At 38.2% G+C, this 12,882-nt stretch overlaps 3 protein-coding genes across 3 annotated transcripts in view; 1 reads left to right on the top strand and 2 right to left on the bottom strand.

Annotated features, from left to right (window-relative positions):
* Positions 1-2,676, top strand: part of LOC107657097 (complement C1q tumor necrosis factor-related protein 4-like) — an 8,114-nt gene extending 5,438 nt beyond the window's left edge. The window contains exon 2 of the mRNA XM_016445102.1: positions 1,175-2,676. Within this exon, the coding sequence (XP_016300588.1) occupies positions 1,180-2,325 (1,146 nt within the window). The 5' untranslated portion in view covers positions 1,175-1,179 and the 3' untranslated portion in view covers positions 2,326-2,676. The remainder of the gene's footprint in view (positions 1-1,174) is intronic.
* A 6,816-nt stretch (positions 2,677-9,492) lies between these two features.
* ndufs3 (NADH:ubiquinone oxidoreductase core subunit S3) lies at positions 9,493-12,041 on the bottom strand. Its single transcript, XM_016445166.1, has 7 exons — positions 11,897-12,041; positions 11,426-11,482; positions 11,241-11,338; positions 10,973-11,122; positions 10,655-10,780; positions 10,241-10,355; positions 9,493-9,772 (listed from the first exon to the last, which is right to left on the bottom strand). Exons 1-7 carry the CDS (start codon positions 11,949-11,951, stop codon positions 9,609-9,611), a joined length of 765 nt encoding a protein of 254 aa, XP_016300652.1. The 5' UTR covers positions 11,952-12,041; the 3' UTR covers positions 9,493-9,608.
* LOC107657141 (phosphatidylglycerophosphatase and protein-tyrosine phosphatase 1-like) overlaps positions 11,972-12,882 on the bottom strand; it is a 15,046-nt gene continuing 14,135 nt past the window's right edge. The window contains exon 5 of the mRNA XM_016445169.1: positions 11,972-12,076. Within this exon, the coding sequence (XP_016300655.1) occupies positions 12,062-12,076 (15 nt within the window). The 3' untranslated portion in view covers positions 11,972-12,061. The remainder of the gene's footprint in view (positions 12,077-12,882) is intronic.

Genomic DNA, 12,882 nt, shown 5'->3' with positions numbered 1-12,882 from the left:
AAAAGCGAGGTGTGCTGTGATTGGCCAGCTATCCAGTGCGTTGTGATTGGTCGAATACCTCAAGCATGTGACGGAAATGTTACGCCCCTTACCATACTGTGATGCCTTGTCCCAGCTGGAGTGACGAGACAAAAACATTAAAAAACCCATTACAAACGAGGCATTTGTTGCATCCAGTGGGGACATAATTACAGATTATAATGATTTGTACTGTCTTTTTACGCGTTGCATTGCATCGCGCTGAGTAAACATAAAACCATGTCTGCATTTGTGATCGGAGAAATGACAAACTACAAACGCTACTCTACACTGCTCAAAACTCGCGTTTGAACAAAGTAGTTTCGCTTTCACAACGAATCACACAGCACCTTCATGACATGGCGGCGGCGGCGGCAACAACAATACTACAGTGAGAATAAAAGTTATGCCTTCTTTCTTTGCGTGAACATTTGGCCGGCGTTATGTAAATCTTCCCACATCCTGACGTAGACACGTGGGGGCGTGTTAGAACGAGCCGTTTTAGGTAGGCATGGTTGACTCTTAACTTTTATAAAGAATATCTCTTTGGATTTGAGACTTTAGTCTTTGCAACTTTACAGATCTTCTTTATGCACCAAGAGCTTGTAACACTCCAAAGAGAAAGGAAAAATTGAAATCTCATCATATGACCCCTTTAAATAAAAATGCTTCAGAAATGCACCCACATGTTTTTGTAATCTTTTTGTATTGATTGCCATGATAGATACACTAAAAAATGGGGTGACAATTTGCAGTGGGATTTGGGGATGGGACCCCCCGAAAGCTGTGCAGAACTGATCTGAAATTTCAGTCTCAGTGTTCTGTCACCTCTAGTGTTCTGCTGTGATGTGCTGATCCAGCGTGTGTCCTATTACCGCTTATCTCAGTGGAAAAGAGAGAGGGTCTGATAATACACCTCTCATCCTGCTGTATCTACTAAAGACACTGATCTGTTCTGTTTTGATCCCACCTCCCGCTGGCACTTGTATGCATAATGATTGCTCTTTTTTTGGAGCTGATGTTTTGATAACGAGCAGCAGCTATCATTTACTAGCTTAACTGTTTTAAATGAGAGTGTTAAACAGTTTTTGTTTGTTCACGGCTTTGTCGACGATAATTAACAGAGCTTTTTTATTATTCTTTATTCCCTCTGCAGTTAAAATGCTGCCTGGTACCAGGCTCCTGCTGCTGCGTGTGCTGTGTCATGTGACCACCGCATGGGCATTCGCCCGCATGTCTGACGCCGTGGAGCTGCGGTCCGCGTTCTCTGTGGCACGTACCAGCAGCATGGAGGGAGGGCCCAAGATGGTCGTCACCTTCGACAAGGAGTATGTCAACATAGGGGGCGATTTCGATCTGAAGGCTGGCTTATTCCGCTGCAGGATTCCGGGTGCCTACTATTTCTCATTCACGGTGGGAAAGTTCCCGCGTCGAGACCTGTCGGTCATGCTGATGAAGAACCGCAATGAGGTTCAGGCGATTGTCTATGACGAGAACGCCGGAGAAGAGCGGAAGGTGCAGAGCCAGAGCGCCATGCTGCAGCTTGATTTCGGAGACACTGTTTGGCTCCGTCTTCATGGAGACCCTCGCTACGCTATCTACAGCAACACGGGTCATTACACCACCTTCAATGGTTACCTGATCTACCCCGATGTATACGGCTACCAAGAACCCATACGCAAAGATCATGACAGTGACCATCAGCCACCGAAAACCAGCGATCACTCATTGTCTGAGCATGAAAATACAGTTACCAAAGACACCGCTGTGAGTATGAAAGAAGAGAGACAGGATGAAGAGATAAAAGAGGAAGATGGGAGAGATGGAGAGGAGGAAGATGACGACCAGCGGTCAGCATTCTCAGTGGGCCGCACTCAGAGTATTGTGGGAGTAGATCAAGGATACCCTGAGCACCAGCCCATCATCTTCGACACAGAGTTTGTCAACATCGGCAACGACTTCAACTTGAGCTCTGGTATATTCAAATGCAGAGTAGCAGGAGCCTATTACTTCTCCTTTAATGCTGGCAAGCTGCCCCATAAGACCCTGTCAGTGAAGCTGATGAAAAACCATTTGGAGGTACAGACCATGATCTACGATGACAGCGACACTGAGAAGGCCCTGCAGAGCCAGAGTCTGATGTTGTCACTGCAGGCTGGAGATACTGTCTGGCTCTACAGCCACCAGAGGGAAGGATTTGGTGCTTACAGTAATCATGCCAAGTATATCACTTTCACTGGCTTCCTGGTGTATCCCGAGCTCCACCGAAGCCTTCCTCAGCAGCAGAAACCAGATAAGACACTGTAGGCCAGCCAAGGAGCCAGTCAGTCTGGGTCTTTAGGAAGGTAAAAGGTTGGAGCAGCACTTATGTGGAAAAAATGTGAGTTCCCTACACACAATCTTCTACACTCTAGAGACTGTGTGTCACTCATCACTCCTGTGGTTTGATTCCATATTACAAAATCTCTCTAGCTCGTTTTCACCCTGATAATCTACTTTCAGGAAGAAATGACTAAGTTAAGCAAGCAACAGCTGTAACAATTTGGTTAAACAAGATCTATACTCAGCATCCCTAAAGTCGCCATGAAACAGAAATTGCGATCATCTTTTCTTCCCTATCGTGACAGGTTCTCAAATGAAAAAAACAAAAACAAACGTACGGCAGCACTTGATTTTGTCCATCGGGAATTTATTGAATAGTTGTTGTTTGCTAATTGAGCGATCTCATGTGAGTGACAGGTTGCTGGATTATTGCCCAGCTGGAGTTTACGGAGGGATGCTATTGGGAGGGGACATTAATGTTTTTGATTAAGAATTACGATGGAATGGATAATTCATTCATAATAAATACTGTAACATTCCATAAAAATAAGAATTGTCCATTTTGAATTCGTGGTGACTTTAGGGCCAAAATAAAACATAGAATATACAGCTTGACTGAACGATCTGAAATTCTTAGCACTAAAGCACCTATCTCTTCAGAGGCAGTTCATTAGACAGCTCCAAATCAAAACTGTTTAAATATAAATATTAAATGCATGCATATTTCAAATAAGAAATTTTGTTGTCTTTGAAGCTTTTGCATGAAAGATTTGCACGAGAGCACCGTCTTCTGCTTTTTCATCTATTATTTCCAGTGTAAAATCTGTTTATGGCAAAAAAAACCAAAAAGAAAAACAGTGATGACAATGGTTTTTCCAGTAAATCCTGTAGTCATTTGTGTAGTCAAATTCACATAGTCAGTCAATGATCAGTCAGGTTTTGGAACAACACTACACATTTAAACCGAGGACCGCATCTGTAAATTTACTTATGTAAGGTCCACCCAATTGGCCCAACGAAGGTATCCAATGGTAGTTGAAAGTTTACAGTGTGTCTATTCAATGCGCAAAGTAATTCAATTTAAAGTAAATTCTAATCTGAGTCCATTTTATTATGACCTCGAATTTAGGTTAGATTCACAATTATTATTGATTGTTCATAGGATAATTTATCTAGACATCTGATTATTCTATTTAACTCTTTAGTCTTATTGTACTTGTTCATTCGGATTACTATAACACTTCTGAGTCTCATACCGGCCGGGTATACAGATTTCGTACTCACAAACTTGTCAGTCTTGGTCATTAGACAGAGGCGATTGACTAATATTCTAGAAGGCCCGTACCGACTTTGCTAATTCTAGAATATATTATTTAGACCCCATAGATCTGAAAATACTTAAATGAATGAATGAATCTTTATTGGCATTGTATGCACCAGTGGTACAGAGCAACAAAATAGTGTTAGTGGCTCTTTAAGACACCAGATAACAAGTAGAGAACAATAAGTAATAAATAAATAGAACTGTAACAGTAGTACAGCAACAGTATAATGTAATAAAGTGAGATAACACCTCTCACTTGCTCTCTGAGATAACAGAGAGCAGTCTAATAACACCTCATGGCTATATGTAACACTCACACTGTCTGCTACACTATGTGCAAGTAAAAAAACAATACACAGAACATAAAAAGTTCGTCTTTTTGCTGCGTCTGAATGCGCCGCCATCTAATTAAGGTAAAACTAAATCTAACCAGAGGTCATGCCCATTACCATAGAACCAAGTTGACCAACTTAACTTCCTCTAATGGTTCATCTCTACTGCGTCACTTTGGATGTGCGTTCACGACAGTATCATGATTCTTATTTAGAATAATATTACAATAATCAGAAGTTGAGGCTCACCCCTATTTAGTCAACAACAACACTGTTGCTCTAAACGGAAAACCCATGATTAGCTTCTACAGTCTAAGTATACATGACTAACGTCAATGTGTTAGTCGGAGCTCTAAAGCATCAGTTGGTGTGCCCCTCTGCTCCACCTAAGCTGCATTTTAGTCTCTTACTAACCTGAATTTAGATTTGCGGTGTTATGGACAATAATCTCAGAGTAAGTCAGAATAAAATCAAATGTAACAATTTATTATCAGTCAGGTAAATATGTTGATTTGATTTGATATCTCTGAATTGACTATGTAATTGGCATAATACATAAGGCATCAAATCCTCAAAGATAAATCTAAAGTAAAGGATGCATTCCTGTTTTAAGAAAAAATACATAGTATAGTGTGTGTGGACGCTATGGGTTCATCTGGCTACAGAAGCACCCTAATCTTCTTGCCAAATTTCCTTAAGTACTCAGACCAAGACAAATATCTTCCAGGTGGAGACAGAAACTAACAATTGGAATTTGCATTGATTAAGGCCTAGATGTGGAGCGTTTACACCTTTTGGGGACAGATTGTAATTTGCTTGAATGACACTAGGGAATGGCACACCCTCTACAGTAAGCAACATATCTCTAAACTCTTAGGATCTGTATTAACTTTTAGTCTACTGCTTGTAAGATTAAGACCATTGTACCAGTCGCATGGAGACAATTCAAATGATACCCAACATGACATCTCTTGCATTCATGTAGAACATTATATTATGCTTTTGACCATTCTGAGTGAGCTGAGTGAAGGGAAGGAAGTGGATGAAAAGGAACAAATGTGAAGGAGTTTTCCTGCATCTTCTCTCAGTGAGATGTGGAAACAGATGTCTGTATGTTAATACACTGTGTTTGTATTGTCCGTATCTCAGAAGATCAAAGCGCCTGAGGTTCTTCGAGTCTTACTCTATGTTTGGACAGAAGCTTGGCCAAACATAGTACAGGCTGACAGATTCTAAAGGAACAATGATTTCATTCACTGCCAAATATATCTGCTGTACACCAACTGATGCTAATGATTTTGGGAAATTGTTCAACAAATATTGATGTTTATATTTTGGAAAGAAAATCTTTCTAAGATATCGATCATTTTGTATAATTCATCTGGTTTATGTGTTTACAGCCATAAAGATTTGTTTAGTTGATGAAGCATATGTAATATGAAGTGCACAATTCCAAACTGTAAATACCTCTGTGTTTTTTAATCCATTTCTATATAAGTGAACGTTTTCATTTCTAATTCTGTGCCTGGTCTTATGTACTTTTCTGTATGGGTTTAATCCGATAAATAAACTTTGGGAAAGAGTGCTGGATAAGCTTTTTAATGTTTGTGCAGTCTGAGCTTTGTTAAGTGCCGTAAAAAAAAGTAGTTTCAGTGTATGCTGGATTCTTATTGTGGAAGAAGCCAGTCCTCAGAAGCAAGCCAAATAAAAACTCTGAATGTAAACTCTTTCTTTTGTCTTGTATTTTTCATTAGTGTAATTATTACATCTACAGTGCTGTCACTCCTACCAATTATATTTTAACCTGTAAAAGGATTTTTCTATGATGAATAAATGAAATTAAGTTTTCAAATATTTGAATTGAGTAAATATTTGAAAATCCCCGCTGAAAACACATTTTATTTTAACAACCTAAATCGGTTGAGGTATTTAATTACCTTAAGCAATAATGTTAACATGGTACACCTTTGCGTCATTTTTGAATCCACATGAGTTTGATTGCACCCTGAATGGCAGTGCCTTTATGAGGTCTTAGAACTAAAATAGCAGATCAGATTAGTTTTGTATTGAAGATCAAGGAGAGGCCTGGGGGAACTTAGTTTGATTCCATTTGGAAAAAGCCTGAAAGTAAAGAACTGTTTTTGGTGCAAACCATACACAACAGCACCCAGATAATGCCTTTTGTATTGTCAAGCATGGTGGTGGTGGCAGAACACTGGCAAAAAGAAGGTTTGTGTTCTAAAATGATGTCAGGGACCAGACATCTGACTGACAAATTTAACGTTTTCCCCTCTAATTTAGAAAAATCATTCAATTCAAATTTGACCAAATGTAAAAGAAATTATTTCTAAGTGTACAAATCTCTAAATGATACAATCAGAAATATACAGCAGAAATATACTGCTATATTTCTGGGGTGGACCCCCCCCATATAGAGAAAATAATAAATAAATAGCAAATTTAGCACGTTTCTTTTAATCTCTCGTCATATTTTTATTTTTGGGTTTGTTTATGATTCATACATATATTTGTTTTGTCTTATCCTCGTTATCGCTCAAAAACCCTAAGACAAAGGCTTATTCAATATCAGTTAATTTGGTGTACCAAACTATCATTAAGCAAAGAAGAATTAAATATCTACCCATAGGCAGAGTTTGAACCAACTGCAGGGTATGTTAGTGTAATGTAGGCTATAAACTACACACATCATAAACCCGTCTTTTTAGACAAGTACCTGATATGATGTCAGGAAATATTTTAATATGACTGAATTTGTATTTATAGTGATCTCAACTCAATAAAAACATTCTAAGTTACAAATTATAAAGCTTTAATTTACATAGTTATTCAAACAGCGAGTAAATTATGGAGAAAGCAAGCAAAGAACATTCGCATTAAAGAATAGTATCTCTGACTTCAGTCTAGTCCAGGGTTGTCCAAACTCGGTCCTGGTGTCCTGCAGAGTTTAGCTCCAACTTGCCTCAACACACCTGACTGGAAGTTTCTATGCCTAGCAAGAGCTTGATTAGCTGGTTCATGTGTGTTTAATTAGGGTTGGAGCTAAACTCTGCAGGACACCGGCCCTCCAGGACCGAGTTTGGACAGCCCTGGTCTAGTCAGAGTTTAAGCACTCAAAATTCCTGTTATAATCAATGAAGCTGTCCATACACTGTATGATAAATGAATCTCATACTTAAGTAATTCATACATCTGCACTTTGTTGCTTATGATGAGAAAATTTGCAAGATTCATTTAGCACGCGCACGCAAAAACTCAGAGGTTTCAGCGATGACTATGTGGATGCATCTGATTGGCCATTGTGTTCATAAACTCAACAGAATCGTGTGCGATTGGTTATAATGTGCAACGCTGTAAATACGCGTAAAAAAATTGTGATGTGACATGAGCAGGTCTAAATTTATTACAGCAATCAACACTTTTCATTTAATTTTCATTTTCATTATAGTTTCATGTTTCAAGTATTATAGAGTTTTAGGGCCCTATATGTGTTCATTCGTTCATTATAATTCAACCAGTAAAGACCAGTGGTCGAATTGAGGGGTCCCCTGGGGTCCTCTGATTGGTTTATTGCACGTCATGCCCAAAACATGCCCATTGCTCATTAATAGAATAGGGACAACCCTTTTTAATTTTCATTTTCATTATAGTTTCATGTTTCAAGTATTATAGAGTTTTAGGGCCCTATATGTGTTCATTCGTTCATTATAATTCAACCAGTAAAGACCAGTGGTCGAATTGAGGGGTCCCCAGGGGTCCTCTGATTGGTTTATTGCACGTCATGCCCAAAACATGCCCATTACTCATTAATAGAATAGGGACAACCCTTTTAGACCATGTGCTTAGATCGTTAAAATAGGGCCTCTAATCTGTACACGTATTTGCATTGCTTTTACTGTTCTCTGTAGTTCCTACCTCCTCACGCGTCACCATTGGTCGATTATGTACAATGCCTGCATGAAATTGGTCAAGATCATGGTCAAGATATTTGTCAATGAGCTCAGGATCTGTTGAGCAGCAAATTTGAAACATTTTGCATTCTACCTATGATAAAACTGTGCTGTTAAGTTTTGTGAAGGAGGGCCACTGGTAGAAAGCTTTTTAGCTGTGTTTATGATCAGTATGCACAAAAGTGACTGTAAAATATGTATTTTAGGTGACATTTTAAAATGTATGAGTTAATTAGTTGTCAGTAATGAACAATACTGCACAAATTATATTGATCACGAAGAAAGTCCTTACTCTGTCCCAAACCCGTACAGTAAGGTGGATATAATGGCTGCAATATAACAAAGAGTGAAAAATTTAAGGGGGTCTGAATACTTTCCGTACCCACTGTATACAACAGCACATCAGTTATATTCAGGTCTATACTGCCACCTGTCGGCGCAGTTGTGTAACTTAGAGAACAAACGTGATGTCGAGATCAGAGAAAACAAGAAAAAATAATAACCATCCATGGCCTCTTAGGACTTCCGTAGGGTAAAGTTAGGAAGATGGGAAATAAGTATTTTATCCTAGAGAACTCAATGTTCTTGAATTAGAAATATTTATTTATAAATGTGATGTTTTAAAAGTCAACCGTAGTACTAGCAAATGATAAATAGTAAAAAGAAAATAATATTAAAGAAATTGCACAATAAATTAGCAAACATATATGCCAGAACCAACAACTGCTGCAGAGCTCCACTCATGAAGGGATGAGAGAACACAGTAGCAGCAGGCAGCCGACATGCTGGATGATTCGCCTCTATCAAGAGCTAATTTATGTGCTCTTACGGAGTAGCTGACTTGCCACAAACTGTAATGAGATTGGTAAATGGAAAAGCCACAGTTAATTATGGAGGAGAGATTCTTAGACCTATCATTTTGCTGTGTGCAATGACATTCCTGAACAATTAAACAACTAAACAATTCCTGAGCAATTAAATAATTTGTGGGCAAAACTCATAATTTTGTAGATAAAGATCTTTTTGGAAATAACCTGTCGATATCGAGAAATTATTTATTGTTATATCTTGTAGCGGTAACTGGAGATATCTAAAACCTTGAAGGCATTTGGCTATATGCACATTTACCTGCCAAATCACAAAAAAATTATAGCACAGGTATCAAACATCCTTGTATTTAACCAGAATTTGACTAAGCATTATTCATACACACATTGTTTTACAGGTTTAAATTTTCATTAGAATACCTGAGAGAATTGTCTAAATATATCAGTGGTATATTCATATTATGCATTAATGACATTTTTCAATTAAAAGAGTTGCCAGAATAAAAAATTTATTTTGAATAACATTGGCTATAATTTTTACATAAAACTCTTGAAATTGTAGAATATAAACGCATAATCTTGATTCGGAGTTTTGAAAGAGCTTATTTTTGTGTGTCTCTGCCTTTTTAACTAGTGTCAAGTGGTAGACATGTTTGCAAAAAAAAAAAGTATAAATAAGGAATGATATGCAGAAACAGGAGCAGTTTTCGTTGTTTTATTTAGATGTAGCACAGGGTCTTATTTACATAAATACGTTCTGAGGATTCATCTGAGAGTATGATTAGAACTCTAAAGGGTCACAGCACAGGAGGGGGGTTTACTTTGCTGGCTTATCCCCAGACTCCAGCTTAGGTGTGTCTTTAGGCTCGCGGTATGCGGGGAACGCTTCCCATGGACTGTTCAAGTCAAACTTACGGAACTCCTGGGCCAGCTCAACAGGTTCAGCCACAACCCTCTTCACTTCCTCATCATAACGTACCTGACAAAGAAGGAGAAGAAAAATATTCAGCATTAATGAATCCACACCCAGCTTAAAATTAAAAATGCATAATTGCTCTGTACCTTGGAACACACACTACTATTTTATAATAATTTTGAAAGAAGTCTCTCATGTTCATCAAGGCTGCATTTATTTGATAAAAAATACAGTACACAGTAATATTGTGAAATATTATTACAACTTAAAAACAACTGTTTCCTATTTTAATATATTTTCAAATGTAATTTATTGCTGTGATGGCAAGGCTGAATTTTCAGCAGCCATGACTCCAGTTTTCAGTGTCTCATGATCCTTTAGAAATCTTATATGCTGATTCAGTGCTCAAGAAACATTTCTTATTCTCATCAATATTGAAAATAGCTGTCCGGTTTAATATTTTTGTGGAAACCATGATACATTTTTTACAGGATTTTTTGATGAATAGCAAAACAACAGCATTTATAGTGTCACAACAAAAACCAAAGGAAAGTCTTTTCTGAATGGATGACCTTCAAATCCATAATCTGTCAAGATGCGTCTCAGATCAGGATGGTTTGCGAAGAAAACTCCAAACATGTCCCAAATCTGTAATGAAATATCATTTCAGAATGAAACAATACTACCTTTAAAATTTGACGAAACAGACCTAACATCTGCATGCATCTACAGCTATGCTGCATGATCTCATAGACCATTGACAAGACATTCACAGTCTGCAGTGTGTCATAGCAGGTGGGAAGTAGCTCAGGGGCTCCACTGCATGAGCACTGCAACTTGTGTCTAAGTACACTGTAGACAAAACAGACATCTATTTTTGTAATCTGTAAAATGCAAAGCTCAAAACTTGTTCATGAAACTTCAGCTGATTACAATAAGGCACATACCTCTCTCTCATACCAGTCAGCTGCCTGGTGCACAGGCACAGAGGAGTCAAGAGGACTCAGCTCATCAGTGTAGGTCTTCACTCGGATACGAGAATTATAGCGCAGGGACAGCATATTATACACAATCTGAAAAGGAAATAATTTGATCATCAATCCTTTGCAGAACAGTTTCAGAAATGTTTGATTCAGTTAAATGGATGAGTATTTCTCATGCTAATAACTTCTCCCATCCAGACTACCAAAGTATGCACCTTTGAATGTTATTTTTACATGAATATATTGAAAAAATAATAATGAAAAGTAAAATTAAATAAACACCTCGAAGCGGTACTGCCTTGTAGGAACATCCACGGCTGTCAGGTCAGTCATGTTGTGGAACTGAGCGTTTGTGTGATCCTTCAAGAAGGTGAGAACAGGTATAATCCCTTCTGGGTGGATCATTAGCTCCAGCTCATTAAAGCAGGTCACCTAGAATTTAAACAAAACGCTGTAAATGAGAGAACCATTTTTGAGGAACTGCAGAGTGTATCTTCAATATGTATCACTAATCGGTCATCTGTAAATGATAAATATAAGAATAACTGACCTGAACTTGTTGCACATATTTGGGGAGAATCTCTGCAATATATTCTCCAAACTCTGAAAGCTGAGTGTGTGTGACTGGATCCTTGGGCCTTACAGTAGCTAATGCAAAAAGACATTTAATCATGAAACATCAACACCCCGACCCGTTAACAACAATGACAAACCCAATTCCCCAAATCTACTCACGTCTGGTTTCAGTTGTCGTTGTTCTTGTCTGGACAATCGCAGCGCTCTGTCTAGCAACTATGTCAGAGATTGAGAGAAATTAATGCAGCACAATATAGTGCTGATATTATGACAGGTTCGGATCAAGACATCAAAATGAATCAAATTTGTAGCTTGTATGTCCGACAAATTCCAAATTAATGACATTCCTGTAATTTTGCAAAAAATCCTTCTCCCTAGAAGCGCGATGTGTTCATTTCAAGAATAAGAGAAGCATGATTGGCATAATTGAGATTATAACTGTAAATCAGTCGACACTGTCATTGGCGTTCATTGTATTTCTACTGCCTGTTAGAGCAAGAGGAAAGGTCAGCGAAGAAAAAAAGCCTAACCATAGAGGAGCGGGTTGTGGATCCTGCACAGTGCTAATAATGGTGATTACGTAAATAATTAGTTACGAAGAGGTCAGTGCTGCTCTTGCTTATTTCTTACCGTTTAGACTTCTTCCAAAACCGTTGCGGACAAATCTAACCAAGGAGGCCGCCATCTTTACTCCCTCTCCGCGTCCTTCCTCGCGGCCGGGATCCGCTGATGCTGACGGTGCGGGTGCGTTTCGCAGTGCGCTGCTGCCATCTTCAGGCGGCACAATCGAGCCCTTTAACCCTGTACAGCCTGACATTTGAAATAATAGTTGCAAATCGATTTTTTTAATTAGTTAAATTGACCTTAAGACAAATTATAAAAGAATGCTATTAAAAAGTTTGCATATGTGTTTTATGCTTTGTTTCATATTTGATACATCAGGCTTTTATGGCTCATATAACAAAATATACTGAGAATTTAGAGATCACAAAAATACACCTCAGAGGCCACAACTGAGCAAAATCAGGCAATTTGATGCAGTTGTTAAGTAAGTCCGAAATTCTGATTGTAGTGTAAATCAATGAGATTTTGAATAAAAGGCCTTTTACTTACTAATAACGTATGAACTATCAATCCATCAGAGGGCAGAAAGCATGTAATAGATTAGAATGTATACAACAGGTGTTTGAGCAAAATTTTGATCATGTTGATAATTTAGAGCCACTTGAATTCATGCATCAAATATGGAATGGTACACCTTCCAGGGTTAAAACACTGACCCATTACCGCGGGAAGTAGGGGTGCTGAGGGTGCTGCAGCACACCCTGGACTGTAGCCCACGAAAAAATGGGGGTGCGGTGTTAAAAATAAATGATACAATGTGTAATGAACAATATGTAACACAAAATAAATAATATTCATTTTATTAATTGTTGGAACATTTTATGTTTGTTAAATTCAAGTTTTTGTTTTTTAAAAGAACGACCAAGCGGCAGCGGCAGACAGCGAGTTGAGCGTTATGTTTGATCAATTTAGCCTTCTCAAACCAACACGACTTGCCTAAAATAAACAGACATAAAACACTTCATGCATTTCACAGTATTAATTTAAACATT

The sequence above is a fragment of the Sinocyclocheilus anshuiensis genome, unplaced genomic scaffold (assembly GCF_001515605.1).
Source record: "Sinocyclocheilus anshuiensis isolate Anshui unplaced genomic scaffold, SAMN03320099.WGS_v1.1 scaffold944, whole genome shotgun sequence".
NCBI classification, from domain to species: Eukaryota; Metazoa; Chordata; class Actinopteri; order Cypriniformes; family Cyprinidae; genus Sinocyclocheilus; species Sinocyclocheilus anshuiensis.
The sequence above is the reverse complement of the archived record's forward strand: the minus strand, read 5'-3'. Positions and strand labels throughout refer to the sequence as shown.

What these genes read in the sequence shown, in the direction of transcription:
- ndufs3 (XM_016445166.1), bottom strand. Translation starts at nt 11,951, where the DNA reads ATGGCGGCCTCCTTGGTTAGATTTGTCCGCAACGGTTTTGGAAGAAGT. An exon ending in AACGACAACTGAAACCAGAC is followed by an intron (nt 11,339 to 11,425) that starts GTGAGTAGATTT and finishes TTTTTGCATTAG; the next exon opens with CTACTGTAAGGCCCAAGGAT. An exon ending in AATATGTGCAACAAGTTCAG is followed by an intron (nt 11,123 to 11,240) that starts GTCAGTTATTCT and finishes TTTAAATTCTAG; the next exon opens with GTGACCTGCTTTAATGAGCT.